The sequence below is a fragment of the Manacus vitellinus genome, unplaced genomic scaffold, assembly GCF_001715985.3.
Source record: "Manacus vitellinus isolate BGI_N305 unplaced genomic scaffold, ASM171598v3 scaffold_4_pilon, whole genome shotgun sequence".
Lineage (NCBI taxonomy): Eukaryota > Metazoa > Chordata > Aves > Passeriformes > Pipridae > Manacus > Manacus vitellinus.
In genome coordinates, this window is record NW_021940604.1 from 34,164,427 (window position 1) to 34,180,205 (window position 15,779).

Consider the following 15,779-nt stretch of genomic DNA (forward strand, 5'->3'; position numbering starts at 1 on the left):
ACTCTCCAGAAGGGTCAAGCCTTGTCTTTCCAAGCCAAAGAGGACCCATGGAGCCAGTCTGTGATTAAGTACTCTCATTGTGCAATCACTACCTCGCTTCATGGTTTTAACTGGCAGATCTGCACACGGACCAGGCAAAGTCATTTGGCTTCAGACATTTAAGAAGCTGAAGTCTTCATGACCTTAAAAACCTGCGATCATTCTCCAATCATTCCTCTCTTCAGCCTTGCTCTACAAGACCCTGTTCCACAGCCTTTCCGCTTAAGTGTTCAGCCTCTTCCTTCAAAATACAGCAAAAAAGATGCATCTGTATGTACTGGGTCTGGCTGAGCTGGAGTTCATTTCCCCATAGTAGCTCTCACAGTGCTGTGCTTTGCATTGGTAGCTAGAAGGGTGTTGGTAACACCCCAGTGGTTTGGCTACTGCTGAGCACAGCATCAGCACTGTAACATTCCTTCCTCAATTGAGGGCAAGATCCTGGGAGGGGACCCAAGTAGGCCAGCTGACCCAAACTGACCAAAGGGATATTCCAGACCACATGACATCGGCTCAGATATAAAAGCTAAGGCAAGGAGCAGGAAGGCAGGCATTGTCTCCAATGGCTGCCTGCTGAGGAACCACTATGTGTGCTGAAGCCCTGCTTCTTGGAGATGGCCGGACATCACTGCCGATGGGAAGTAGAGAACAAACCCTGCTATCTTTTGCTTCGCTTTTGCATGTGCAAGTTTCCATCTAGCTTCTGCTTTAATAAACTGCCTTATCTGTACCCATGAGTTGTTTTCCATCTTACACTCTCCCCTGTCTGGCTGGGAAGGGCAGTGATAGACTGGCTGGGTGAGCACCTGGTATCCAGCCAAGGTCAACCCACCACACTGAAGGAGAAAATCTGGGGAAAGACTCCAGTCACAGGAAGGAATTGTCCAAGGGAACAACTTGGCAAGCAGAGGGTTGTAGTCGCTTGAATTTCAGTTTGCCTATTTCCTGACCAAACAACCCCCAAACTGCATTATATATTCTCTAAGTCACAATGTCCTAGAATTATTTCAGTCTTTCCTAAAGGGGGGGGGTGTGTATAATACCTGACATATAAATTTGAAACATATATGGAAAGCCAATTTGTGTCATAATTTGATGAGCAAATCACATTCACCTTGGTGACGGGATTTTTTAAGGATGTTTAGCTGCAGTGCAAGATGAGTCTTAGGACTTACTGAGGCCTTTGGGTGATATAAAAATTTAAAAATCCAATATAAATCACACCATTAGAGAGTATACTAATCTCATTTTACTAATAAAGTACTAAAAACTGAGTTTAGCAGCTCATTGTACTTAACATCTTTTCTAATGATGGATCAGAAAAGTTATGAGACAAAATCACGATCTGCTCTCCCAGAACAGATGTAAGTCAATCACCTGCTCTCTCCAAGCTTTTCTCCCCCTTCATGAATTAAAAAGTATCATTGATGTGACATGATCATAAGCAGAATGTACTTCAGCTATTTCAGGATATCAGAGGTGCAGTGTCCGAAGAAAGCACATCTACCTGTTTTCCTTTGAAGTGGAGTCAAAATTTACAAGACACAATACAAAACACTTGGGAAAACTATCTTCTACCTCCTGCTGCAGCGTGTTCAGACACTTTTACTTGTAAAACCAATGCATTACTTTACTTTGTGACTGAGTTGCTCAAAAGTTCAGCTTATTTTGCTGGCCAGGAACATGAATAGTTAGCTCAGAGAAATCACCTGCTTCAAGTATTGGATACACCTTTCTGAGCATTCAGCTACTTTCAGGTATTTCATGCACCGCTCCCACTGAAGCTTATTAATTACAACTCAAAACTTAGGAAGTTCAGGTCTTTTGAGAAGGACCAGCTGGAAAAAAAAAAAGGAGCAGCTGCATACCTGCCTTGCTCAAACGTCTGCTTGCAAGTGCTGCTGTGTACTCATAAGAGCTCAGCTCTAGCTGAGGATAAACATTTGTTACAGCTAACAGACATCTGTGCATAAAATTAGCACATTTGGAAGTATGTGAAAGAAAATAAATGAAAGAGAAGTAGTGCAGTGTTTATGTTACTTTGATACAAATACTTCAAAGCAAACTGGCCACAGTCTTTAAGACTGACTGGGCCAGAGCATCCCTCAGAGGTTTCTGCAAAGTCTCTTGCACAGACCTTTTTATCAATTTATTTATTAAAAGAAAGCTCATGATCTGCCTCACTGCTGTCCTCCTCCACAGGGAATTTGCTATGAGCACAGGTGCTGTGATGGCTGAGGTACACCTGGCTGTCCCCAGGAAAGATGGCATGGCTTGGCTGGGCTTTGACAAGGAGCTTAGTCAGGGACCAATGATGTTCAAAGTGGCATGAAATCCAGCAGAAAATCTGCTTCTGGTACAATCTAAAGCATCTGGGATGATTTCGTCCTCTTTCACTGCAGTCTTTTCACAGCTTCATTCTTCTTCACTAAATAGGATCTCTTTTTCTGAATTATTTTTCTACTAGGGATTTGTCCTGTATTAGTTTTTTAATATTTTTTGAAGAATTGTTATGGCAAAAAAGAAGGTATCTTTTTGCTGTTACTGCTGTTGCTCTTCAAAGATGAAGTCTCTCTGGTAGAGTAAATTCTCTTGCAAAGAGTTCTGTATTGCCACAGCTAGACTCCTTGTACACAAAGCAAAGCATTTAAAGCCAACTCGGGAATCTTCACATTAAACTAGAGGCTTTCCCCCAGTTTAGCATGCAGTATTTATCTGTTTCAAGAAGAATTCTTAGGCTTGCCTCAACTTTCCTCATTTAAAAATCTCTTTCCTGGCAGAGCCCTTTCATAATGCTAAGTACTTTGTACCTAGAAGGTACTATTTACTATTTTCTAAAAACATTGTTCCTAATGTAGGCAGAACGCTTACCTATTCCTACTTTACAATACTCTATTGTTGAGTCATATAGTCATGATCTGACCTCCACTAACTCCTAATTTTTGCACTATTCACAGTATCCATGTAGTAAATGTAGTATCCATTAGTAAAAATAAAGTTGCAAATGAAATCAACTGCCTTTCCCCTTCTTTTTTCAAAGGCAGTCCTCTGTGTTACTACTTTGTGCTACCAGGTAACTGGCAACTGATGGGCTAAAGAGAGCTTCCATGAGTGCTTAGCACAAATTGCACCCTAGAATATTTTTCCTGTCACCGATAGAGCTCTCTCTCCCCAAGCAAATCTAAATAATCTCTGCCAAGAACAGTTTATCCCCAGAGCCCAAGGAAATACCTCTGAAGCTCCTGTTCCTCTTGTTGGAGTGCCCCAGGTCACATTATGGATCATGCATTTTTGTGATTTTGGAATAAGGATGGAGGTCTAGTCCTCCCCTGTAATCAGTCTGGTTTATGTTGCTTTGCCTGTACAAAACAGCCACCAAGCCAGGATAACTGGCCACAAAAGGATCACTGGGAGCATAGAGAAACCAGAGGCAGGAATGCCAAAAAGCCATTACATGATGTCTGACAACCTCCTTCACTATAACAGCTCTTAAGACCTGCAAGATATTGGCACAGTGTGGAGGCCTCTATCCTTTACAACCCAGCAAAGAGGCACTCCAGGACAAAGGCAACGCTGATCTTAGGCCACCTTTCACGAAGTGCCCTTGCTCCCCAACCGCATTTGAAGATTGGGGAGCAAGGGCTTTCACATTACAGAAGCAGGATGAGACACCTGCACAATGCACTCACCACACCAACACTCCCTCACAATGCATAAACACCCACTCTCCCGCTGACAAATTGTATCATCTCTCGGTAATTATCCTGTCGGTGTTTTGACAAGAAAATTCAAGAATATCCCAACCCCTTGCTCTTTTTCTCTGAAGGAATACCATCACAGACAGAGATATGCAGATTTTAAGGAGGAAAAAAGTGTCAAAATATTGGCAGCATCCTCATGCTGAAGGAGCAATAAAAACAAAGTAAAGACAAGGGAGTATTTTGTGCTAAACTATTCACTCAGGATAGGCTTCTATCTGCCTGTTTTACAAGTTACAGAATTCTAAAGCTACTCAGAAAGCCGAACAGATACTAAAAATTGCCATGCTAACCTGAACTACCATTCCTCTTATCAAAAATACTTATCGCAGAACTTACTGCAATAATTAATTTTAAACCAGTGACTCTACTTCTTTTATCTAAAAAAGTGAGCAAAATATAAATAGCTTTCAGTTAGCATTATTTGTAAAAGCCTGTACATGAGATAAAACTGAAATATTATTTTCCAGCAAGAATTGCATAGCCTGTATATAAGGAGCATGTGTTTACATACATACCAAATATGCAAGAATTTTAAAATGTACTATATAAGTGTGCACATATATATATGCATGTACATATACAAATTGAAAATGCATAAAATGTATTTTATTTATTTGTATAAAATAAAGGGGTATGGGGATGTTTCCCCTTATCTTTTAAAGGCAGTGAAAGCAATTCACAAGATGACTAAGTTGCATGCACATCTCCAGTTTACTTTGTATCCCTGATGCACTTAACTGCAAAGCTCAGATCAGCACATGTTACATTTTGGCTGATGCAGAAAAGACACTAAAATCAATCCCTGAGGTGCAAATATTGTGTCCCCAGGAAGGTAAAAGGGTGAAATTCATGTCCTTTTAGCTGGATGGTGGGGCCCTGATCAGTCAGGACAACACAGCCTACAGGAGAGGAGAGAGAGGAGAGAAAAGAGAAGGGAGGGGGGAGAAAGGGGAGACAGGAGAGAGTTCACAGGGTATTATGGCACCCACATTTCAGAGCTTTGCCTATGGTCTGGCCTCTTGCAAAAATCAATACCGTAGCAAACTCATAGAATCGACCCAATACAGAAATGCAAACCTCATTTTGCTGTTGGAACACTTAGCCCTGAAAGCTGACTATATCATAATACTGGGCTTTCTGCTTGGAGCAGTGTTACCAGGAGCAGTGGGGGTGTCTGCAATGGTATAAGCTTAGACTTCATTTACTGTGATGTACTTTAAAAACTTAATTGGTAAGATCTTTACTCATTTTTTCACTGTTTCTAAACAATAATATTCCTGTGAGTTTCATCATGCTACCAAATTTATGCACAGTTGATATTCCATTTACTGATGCAAAAGACAATTTTAAGACTATAATATTCCTTTGAAAAGATGAACATTTAGGGCTAAATTAAAGAGGAGAAAAATGTACCTAACATTTACTTCTAAAGAAGACAAAAGGCCTATTGCACAGGAGACAAAACTTTTCCTAGCAGTAGGCTTTCCAAAAGAACTTATTCATCCAGGAATTAGAAAGTACCATAAAGCAAATCAACTCGTAAGTACAAGGTGCTTTACTTTGCTTATGACTTTTTCCAGAAACATAAGGCAAGACAGTATCCCTCAGCCAGTGTACACACTTCCCCTGGGAGGAGAAGGAGAGAACAACAGCCACTTCATGCATTACTGGAAGGCACAGAGTGCAGTGTAAAAACTACGGGAAGAAAATGTATAGCACATTCTGGCAGTAGTATTTTATGGTGACCTAGATTAAATGTTAATGTATTAATTAGCTGTGGCTCCAACAATGTAAAACCCTGAGTAAACCTAAATAACCTGAAGCTTCCAAGGGATGCTTTGCTCTGCCCTGGTGCAGCCTCACCTTGAATATTGTGTGCAGTTTTGGGCACCACAATATAAGAAAGATATTAAACTCTTAAAGAGTATCCAAAGGTGGGCAATGAAAACAGTAAAGGGCCTTGAGGGGAAGCTGTATGAGGAGCAGCTGAGGTCACTTGGTCTGTTCAGCCTGGAGAAGAGGAGACTGAGGGGAGACCTCATTGCAGTCTACAATTTCCTTGTAAGGGGAAGAGGAGGTGCAGACACTGATCTCTTCTCTATTGTGACCAGTGACAGGACCCAAGGGAATGGCCTGAAGTTGTGTCAGGGGAAGTTTAGGTTGGATATTAGAAAAAGATTTTTCACCCAGAGAGTGGCTGAGTACTGGAACAGGCTCCTGAGGGAAGTGGTCACAGCACCAAGCCTGACAGAGTTCAAGAAGCATTTGGATGATACTTTGAGGCCCATGGTGTGACTCTGGGGGATGGTCCTGTGCAGGGACAGGAGCTGGATTCGATGATCCTTGTGGGTTGCTTTTAACTCTGCATATTCTGTGATTCTGCATATTCTGTGATTCTGTGAAACTTCTGAAAGAAACCTTACTATCCTCTATGTCAGCATCACTAATGTTGCCACATCATTCTTCAGTAAGTGCAAAAAGAACTGCCATTGGAGGAGATTTCTGGCTCTACCACCTTCCTTTCTTAAACAGTTTGTTCTGTTGAAGATTTTCCCTTTTCTACTTCCCCCCTTCACATGGCAAAATAATGGAAAATAAGATTGGTGGGTCCTCAGTAGCACTGTTGTACTATCCATTGATCTCCTTGTACTGAACATTGCCTCTGAAAACTTATGTGTTTTCACTGTCCAACGTATAAGGATAAAGAAATATGTGAGGCAAATATATTTCTGTGAACAAAATTTCTTGAATTTTCATCAATAATAAGATCGGTAACTAGTATTATTTTGAGAGATAAGATTTTTGGCTATTAATGTGATTTACATTAATCAGCTGTCACTTGCTTCAATTTTCCTTCTAAATGACATAGCAGACATAGAGATTTCTGTGAATTCATACACAACTTGTATGCAAAAAAAAAAAATAGAATTACTGTGGTGGAGGTGGTTCTTCACACCTATAAATGAAACCTTTTTGATATCCTATATTCTATATCAACTGCTAAATGCTAAGCATAGTTTGTATAGCTCTCTACATTTACTAATACTCAGTTTTGAGTCTTTTCCTGCCAGTTAAAATTATTCTAGCTGGTGAAAGCACTATTACCATCTACTCTAAGCTGGTGCATCACTGCATCATCTGTGTTTGAAATAGGTCACATCAACTCACGTTACTCAGTGTCATTTATCAAATCCTATCTGCTATCTCTGTGATTTTGGTCAGAAAAATTGCTAAAACTACAAATCTAGAGAGCTTTATTAAGAACAACAGTAACCCCTACTGGATTGTGATTGTCTCCCTGGAAACCTAGGAGATAAAACACCTTGCACTGCTTCATAGAAAAGGCATAGTCTGCATAACTGCAATGAAGAACGAGTCATTTCTCTGCTTGCAGTAAATTTCTGTGTCATTATTTCCTGGATTAAATTGGAAATCCTGCTGAATTTACACTCAAGCTTGCTGAAAGACATCTGTTCCTCGCAAACTCAAATTCAGAGCATTTTTTTGTATTTACAGATAAGTTATGAAACCAGGCGTATGCCAGCTAGCTTTTTCTATGTTAAAAATTACAAGTACTAGAACATACTTCTTTATGTGCCTGAAAATAAGGGACTTCACATATGATTAATAATATAAATAAATTACTACAATCTGCTGAATGCCTGTCCTAAACTCATCTGAGTCCTGTTCAAGCATATTGGAGTGTGTGCAGGGCTGCAAGGAGGAGAAATCGGAGCAGAGGTAGAAACCTCACAGGCTCGTTAAACAGCATCTATATCAGTATCACAAATTCAGCATTCCAGCTCTTTCTGCACATGTAGCATTTCTGACAAATGGATATGTTAGCAGAGCTATTTTCAGTGACATTTTACTATCCTGTCAGAAAAGTTCGAACACTGTCTCTGCAAGTTTTTTTTGAGGCTATCGTCTCAAAAAAGATCTTGTTCGTTACTGGGAGTTGGAATCAGAGGGTTCCTCTGGGCTACCACAGAAGCTTTTTAGTATGCCGAAAAACTAAACAGAAAGGGACAAACAGGAAAAGGGAAAACCTGAATGAAAGACTAAAAATAGATAAAACCTTAATCTGGTTAGTGACAAATATTCAATATTTGACTATATGCATGACTTGTTTCCTAGGAATTCTACCTTTGCTTATCAATGTGAAGTAATCAAGTTTGGTCATAAAGGTGATGGAAACAAGTCATCTGGGTTAGGGATGATTAAATAAGCTGGAGAAGAGGAAGGATATTCTGGATAGATGGTGTCAAGAGATCTCAATCTGAGAAACGACAGAGAGAGAAAGGACTGCAGAATTTCAGTTCTTACAAGTATTCATATTTTCTCTCAAGTGTATACCAGACATATGCCTTTTCACATTGAAATTTTTCTTTCCACATTTCATTCAATTCACTTAAAACCAGTATAATTTTCCAAAAGGTGTTCAACAACTTTTGAAAATGAAGCCCCTTTATGCTACTTTGAAAGCAGAACCCCTAACTATGTCCACTTTGGAAAATCTTGGCCACTCACCACTAACTTATTGGTAATGGTCACACTAGGCATGCAACAACATCAAGCGTGCCTTAAGCGCTTCTCAGAGGCATACCAACTCCATTTAGGCACTTAGGTCCCCTTTCCAAAGTGTGAAGAAAAACAGGCCCTTAACTTAGCTGACAGAACATACTGGAGAGACCAGTGTGCCTTGGATTCTACTTCTCTTCAGTCTCCATTATATTTATACATGTATGTGTGTGTGCATTTGTGAAATGCATATCTGCACATATAAAATAAAAATTCTTTTCTTCTGATGTTTAAGAGCTCTTATTCCTCTCCAGGTTCACAAAAGCACCCACCTCTGAAAAGAGGGAACCAGAAAATCGCTGGGGTAAAGCCCCTGACTTAAATGGATTCAAATGTATAACTACCTATAGGATTCGGTTACTGCTCCTACTAAGGAGAATGAATGAAGACACTTACCTGAAGAAAAAAACTGTCAATGCAGTAACTACTTCTTCTTTCTTTTCCTGTCTTCAGAACAAGCTTAAATTACTCACACGCCCCAAAGTGGTGTCAGTTCATGACTGCTTACAGCATTCTTGCAATAACAGGTATTTTTTTTTTATTTTACTATTTCACTACCATTACTTGATAGCTTTACATTGCCAGCATGAAATATACACTGAATTCTGTTGAAATGTCTATTTGACATTTGATAACGTCAATTTGACATATGAGTTCTTTATTGTATGCATGCCCACAACGTCATGCAAAGCTACCCTGGGCTATGCCAGGCTATGCCACAAAAGAGAATTTCTATCAGAACAAATGGAACATCTGAAGCAGACTGTGGACAGATACTAAGACAGATCAGTCCTATGATAAAACCTAGGACAGATCAATCTGTCGTGTAAACCCAAACACTCTTCCATGTTAGCTGTCCCAGGAATATGAAAAAAACAATAGAAAATACAAGACTAAATTATCAGCTGTGCTCCTGGGACAGCCCTCAAAAAATCACTCCTACCTTTTAAAATTTCGGAGATCTGCACCAGTTATGTATGAAAAGATAAAACATCATCTGTTCCCTTTGAATTTCCATGTGGTTACAATATAAATAATTGCATTAAAAGAAGTTGAAGAACATCAGAATGCTTTTTTTTTCCTCTGGTTTTCACCCTTCATTCTCTGTTTCAGCAGTACTTTTCATTAATAGTTCCATCAGTAATAACAGTGTCTCTATATTTCACTATGTAAATATGTATTGGAAGACTTTAAAACACAGTTTGATCTAGTCAATAAAAACCTGAAAATACATTACTGCTGAATTTAGAATTGGCAATTTGAAAATCAATACCCCATATATTAAAACCCAAAAATCTATCAAATTATGTCCAAAATAACAAGAACAATTAAAACACAATCCCTTATATTCACTGGTCAAATTTCTTTCTAAATAAATCAAACAGGCTGTCTAAATGGACTTTGTTTTTTTCCTATTCTATCATGCAAATCCACAGCACAATCATCAATTTAAGCTAAAAAGAATACAACCACACTTTTAGTAAAGACCTCAGTATCTGTAAGGATTTACAGTAATAAAATAAGAGGGTAAAGATACAACATTTATAGGCAATCTGGTAAATATTTTATTAGGGTTTTCTTCAAGAATAATTTTTAATTAGGAAATCAAACTTCAATCTGAAAAAGTTACAGCTGTTTTTAGCACATCTAAAATTTCTGTAATAGTGAAACATTCTAGAACACAAAATTTCTAGCATTTTCATCACTGTATGTACTGAAACATTGCTAATTTATTCAGATGCTTCCATGCATAATTACTAGAAAGACAAATCTGTTATTTTGCTAGTCAATCATCAGAAAGGAAAAGCTATCTAGTGAATACTTTGAAAAATATAAATAATTGCAAGTATTAAATTATTAACCATACCATGAGTACACTGTCCAAACCACCGGCTTAATTTTCTTAACAGTTTGCTTTTCCTATTTAGGCTAACATTAGGAATGCAAGGCCTGATTTCAAGCTTTGCCTACGCAACAGATGATTTCTGGTATAGCAAGGTTTTCCAAGGATGTGACAACACGTAAATTGTAACACAGTTGAGAAAGTCAAAGTCCCTTCTAAGGACATACTTATACTGCAAACCCCTACTCTTACTTCTTAAAGGTTTGGTGGGGTTTTTGCCAATGTGGGACAGAAGTGCTGTTAGGTTTATTGTGTTGGTACAAAGCATCACTTTTCTGCTACTGCTGTATTGACTTAAGAAGCTAACAGAGTACACTTACTTCTGTATCACCAAGGGGACCCTCAGCTCCCACGTGGTTTAGGTCCCTTTTCTGTGCGAAATATCAGATAAATGCTACATTCTCCAAGCGTTCTGCTTTCTCTCTTCATTGGTGGGCTTTTATTGTTTGATTTCAAGCCAAGGTCTTTGCAACTAGTAAGCAGAACGTGCGCAAGAGAAAAAGGAGCATTAAGTTATGGGCTTGATCTGGTCATTATTAAATCAGCAGGCATTGAATTAAATTAAATCTTCTATTATATTCAACAAGAAACTCACTTTGGAAACACCTGCATTACAAATATTGTAAGATGGGATGCAGCTTGTTAGCAAAATCTATTTATAGCAACAGGAAGAAATTAGAGCCGTATCTATAAAAATGACCAGAACATAACGGACAGAATCAACCAGCAATTGTTCCTATTCATAGCATTGTGATTTTCAGCGCTGACCCATTACGAAGAGAAACCTGTTTCCTTTACAAGATTCTCCCTTCCACCTTCTCTCATAGAATATAAATGTAATTTTGAAGCTTGAAACCAAAATGTTTTTCTTACCAAATGCTATTTTCCTTCATCTTATGCTGAGAATGAATGGTTCTTCTTGAACATTCAGCTGCTAAAGAGAAAAAAAAGTGCATATCAAATTTTCATTCTGTCCACTTTGACAAAGGCTCTTTTTTCCACATTAAGATTTGAAGGGAAATGAAGATTCTAAACCTGAAAATATAGGTGCAGTCAGACTGATTTCTCTACCTGTGATAATCACAATATTCTTTTTAATGGATTTCCTGAGAAAAAGAGGCAAAAAAGAAATTATGCAGATGCATAAAGACCAGAGTATACCACAGGGAAAATGCTGGTAGAATAATGAGGACTGGGATCCTAGTGCAGTCATATTTTGAATAATTTGCTATGCTTGTTTTCAGTGATGTCTCAGTCAACAACAGAATACGGGTCTGAACAGACTGCTTCAGTACCTGCCACATCAGTGGGGACTGTCACCAGTGCTTAAAAGGTAAATTACCCTGAATGAAAACATTTAAAGCAGTTTTTACAAAACTTCAAACCACTTTCTGGATGCCAAAATTATTGGTATGTTATGGCTTGATGATATAAAAAAAATGCCAGATGATCTAATATAAAGCTACCTTGGATAAAGAAGGATTTGCCGATTTTCTTACCTGGCAACAGCATCGATTGAAAGTATTTTAAGAAAATATATTAAAACTATGTCAAGAAAATTTTAAGCTTGTTACAACTAAAAATAGTTTTAAGAAAGCAGCTGAACCTTGGAAAAGCCATCCTTTCCACTTAGCTGCGCAGCCTTCCCTGAAGCTTTGCCCACGACTTTAGTCTGGATGTTTTTCAGTGACAACTGTGTCATACAGAACTTTAAGGGTTTATGTATACAAAAAACATTTTAGAGGCATTTAGTACTGCATGTGTTTTATTGAAGAATGAGTGAATAAAACAGCCTTGCTAGTTAAGCTGCTCTGGAAATAGCAAGCAACTGGAATTTCTGGTGTCAAAGCAGAGTAAGATTATAAAATGTGCTTCAGAGGAACCTTTAAACTGATGTTATTTCAGATTTATAGTTTTTAACCAAGTTCCCAAGTATTGTGGGAGTTACTTTTTCTGTGTCTTCAGAGTACCACTGTTAAGTATGTTGGGAAAGGAACGCAAAACAAATTTCAAGCACTGTTTATGAAAGGGGATTTAAGATCAAATAATGCATTGTACAAAACACCAAAGCATTCACTGCTGGTCAAACACAGTAGGAGAACATTATCCACCACAACACTGACACATGCTAAATGATACATCCTAATAAATACACATGTAAGCAAATGACAAAAATTGCTTTAAAGTAGCTGTTACCAGATCTCTAATAAATTTCTATTACATTGACTTTCTAAGATACAAAAATAAGATTAATAATAATCTTTAGAATAATAAGTGTAGTACAACGGTTACACTTGCCCACTATATAAATACTTGCTCCATTGGTGAGAAAATGCAATTAAAGTTGTTGCCTGTCCTTACACAGCTCTATAAATGCGCAGCCGTTACATTAAAACATCACGGATAACTGCTTTTACTGTAGTTACTTTAAAGTGTCTGTTAACAAAACTCAGGAAATTGCCTAAGAATTGGCTTGGTTTATACATATTTTATCTATTATATTACAGGAGCATCTGAAGCAAGGATGATGCTCTGCTCCTCTTGGCACTGTACAAGTAAGTGTAAGTTGATGATCTCCAAAATGACCGATACAACAAAGCACACTGCGTAACTACTATAAATTCTTGCTTCTTACATAAACTATCTGATGTATACCGAGTATGAACAGTTTGCATAGGGGCACAGTAATAGTTCTTCACACTGGTGTTTTTACGCTATTAAAATACGGGCAGCTAATATTCAGACTGGCAGTCTGCTTTTTAAGAATCCACAAACTTAATTCATATGCTGTTAACTAGATATTGCTCATACATTTAAATGACAGCAGAAGAGAAAGGTTATCATTTAATTTACATTAACTGTAAAATATACTGATTTACAATACTTTAATTGTATTTAATACCCATTCCTTTTTTTCCTTTTAAGGGTAAATGCACAAAGCTACATAAAAAAATTCACTTTTGTTAAACAAATCCAACTTAAAGCAATAGAAAATAAATCTGAACCAACTTGTGCTATTTGCTTTGTCTGAAGTTGCAGAGATGAAAAATATTTTTGAATAATACTGATAGCCTAAAGAGATTATATTTCTTCTGATGCTTTAAGGGCTATTTTATATTTATGAGTTCTTACCAAAAGCATACATCTGAGAAAATTGTCACTTTTGAAAGCAAAAGGAATTAGCCAGTAATTCATAAAATTTGAGAGATGCTCAAGAGCTTCAAGTAACAGTGACCATGGAAAAAGCTCCACAGATAAACTGATATATATCAAGTCACATCACTTTTACAGCTGGTGTATTTTTTTTTCATTAAGAAACTATAAATAGATCAGAAAAGTGCATTGATTATTGGCAGCCATTGGAAGATTCTTGCCAACCTTTTTATATGCCATCAGAGTTGCATATTAAATTATGCATTCTTAAGGGTTTTTTTGCATGCCTTATCTATTTACAAGAAAATTCATTCCCGAGCAAGTAAGAAGCATGAGTACCATACCATACTGAAATGCACCTGTTAAATGCTTTAAGATAAAGTTCCATCAAGTTACTAGATGCAGATCACAACAGAACTTCACGAGAACAGAGACCTTAAAAAGGAACCAGTTAGCAATCTAATAAATGCTGCAGTGATTTATAAGCCTAAAGCTTGCCAACTGTACAACTGAGCTGCATTTAATTTACTTCAGGGCACCTAAGTATGGTTTTTTATAATAAATAATTCAATTCAGGTAAAATTTTCTCTAGCTAACAAACTCCACAACTTATTTTGGTTATTTTTTTAAATCTGGAGAACACCTTTTGAAAATTCTATTAGCTTGTACCTTCCCAGCAAGGTGGACCCTAGCATCCGTCTCAACGTTTTGCAGTTGCTTTGAGAGCAGACTGTGGGGTTTGTGCCAAACGAAACTGCTCCCATCATTGATCAGTGTAATTCTTCTAGCATATATCACAAAACTGCCAAACATTTATGTCTTTAAGCTACACATTCGTATAAAATTTTATTCATATTACTACTGTAAAGCTATTACTTCTGAGACTATAGCGCTATTCACATTCCTAGATGTCCATACATTTCTCATTGAATAGCAAACGCAACAGTTCTTGTAAGACCGTTTATTGAATTTAACAGTTCAGAAGGAAATGAGATGCAGTTTAGGTGCAGTTTGTATAAAAAAATCTCTCGATTCAGGTAAACTGCAATCAAAAATATCTACAAAATAGTAAGAGACTTACTGAGATCATAAGTTTTCTAACATGTAAAACTATACAGTGTTTGTGCATGCTCACTATTTGATTTCCTCCTATGTAAATGAGGAGCTTTTAAAAGGAGTTATTTTCTTAAAATCTCAAGGTAGTCTATGAAATGTAATCATCGCATCATGATTCGGATATACAAGACCAAAACTGGCACAGAGGGACATAACATCTTTTTCCAAAAATGTTGAGGCAGCTTTTGTTGAACAACATCTGTGTCGGTAAATGTTTTATAAACTCTGGTGGCTTTGGAGCATCAGAGAAAATTCTTTTTCTTCTGACATCTTGAAAAAAATTTCCCACAAGTACAGACAGGCAAGGTGGAAAATAGGTAGCAGCTTGTTTCCTACATACAGCTGAATGTTATGGTCAGCTGTCCAGCTTCTCAAAACAAAAATGAACTTGAAATCTCAAGGAGGCATATCCCCCCCAGGTTACAAGCATGTCTGAGACTTCTCAGAAGAGAGGGAAGCAAGCATGAGGGTAAAGCATAAGTCTAGTTTTCATGCATAGGTACTGTGCTCTGCCCTGCATCTGGGGCACTTTGTCAGACATCTGAGTTGGAGCTGAGGTTTGTCAACCTGGGGTCTGCATTTATCTCGTATCTGTAGTGATAGCCCTCCATGTGATCCCTACAGGCATCTCTGATGTTGTGCATCCACTTTTTGATTCCTTTTCGGTTTAAGTACAAAACTAGGAGGAATATGGCCCCAATGAGAGCCAAGACTATCCCCAGGAAGACGTACGAAGTCTGGAGCTGGGAAGGCAGGTCTATGGGCACAGAGCAGTTCAGGTCTAAGCTGTTGATCTTCAGCAGGGCTTTGCCCAACATCTTGTCAGGGTATGCACAAGTCAGAGCTTCTTTGCTCTCCACCTGGTCACTCTCCTTGAGCCAGGCCACCAGGTCCTCAATGGGGCAGTCGCAGACCCAGGTGTTGTGGTCCAGGTCGATGTGCCGGAGGGTCGGCAGGCTGCGGAACTGGGCCAGGGTGCTGTTCCACAGCACAGCCAGGGAGTTGTTGCTGAGGTTGAGGCTCTGCAGCTGGCCTAGCCCCTGAAAGGAGACGTTCTGCAGGCCCACCAGGGAGTTGTTGCTGAGGTCCAGCTGCCGCAGGGCGGGCAGGGCGGTGAACATGCCGGCGGGCAGCACCAGCAGTCCGTTGTCGGCCAGGTCCAGGCGGCTGAGGTTGCGCAGGGCCCCGGACTGCAGCAAGGCGGCCAGGCTGAAGAGGACGCCGTGGTC

General features: G+C 38.7%; 1 protein-coding gene across 1 annotated transcript; it reads right to left on the reverse strand.

Annotated features, from left to right (window-relative positions):
• Positions 1–12,284: 12,284 nt before the first annotated feature.
• On the reverse strand, positions 12,285–15,776 carry TPBG (trophoblast glycoprotein; the record flags this gene model as incomplete). Its single annotated transcript, XM_029962828.1, has 1 exon — positions 12,285–15,776. A coding segment is annotated over one exon (693 nt), but the record flags the coding sequence as incomplete, so codon positions are not given.
• Positions 15,777–15,779: the final 3 nt, after the last annotated feature.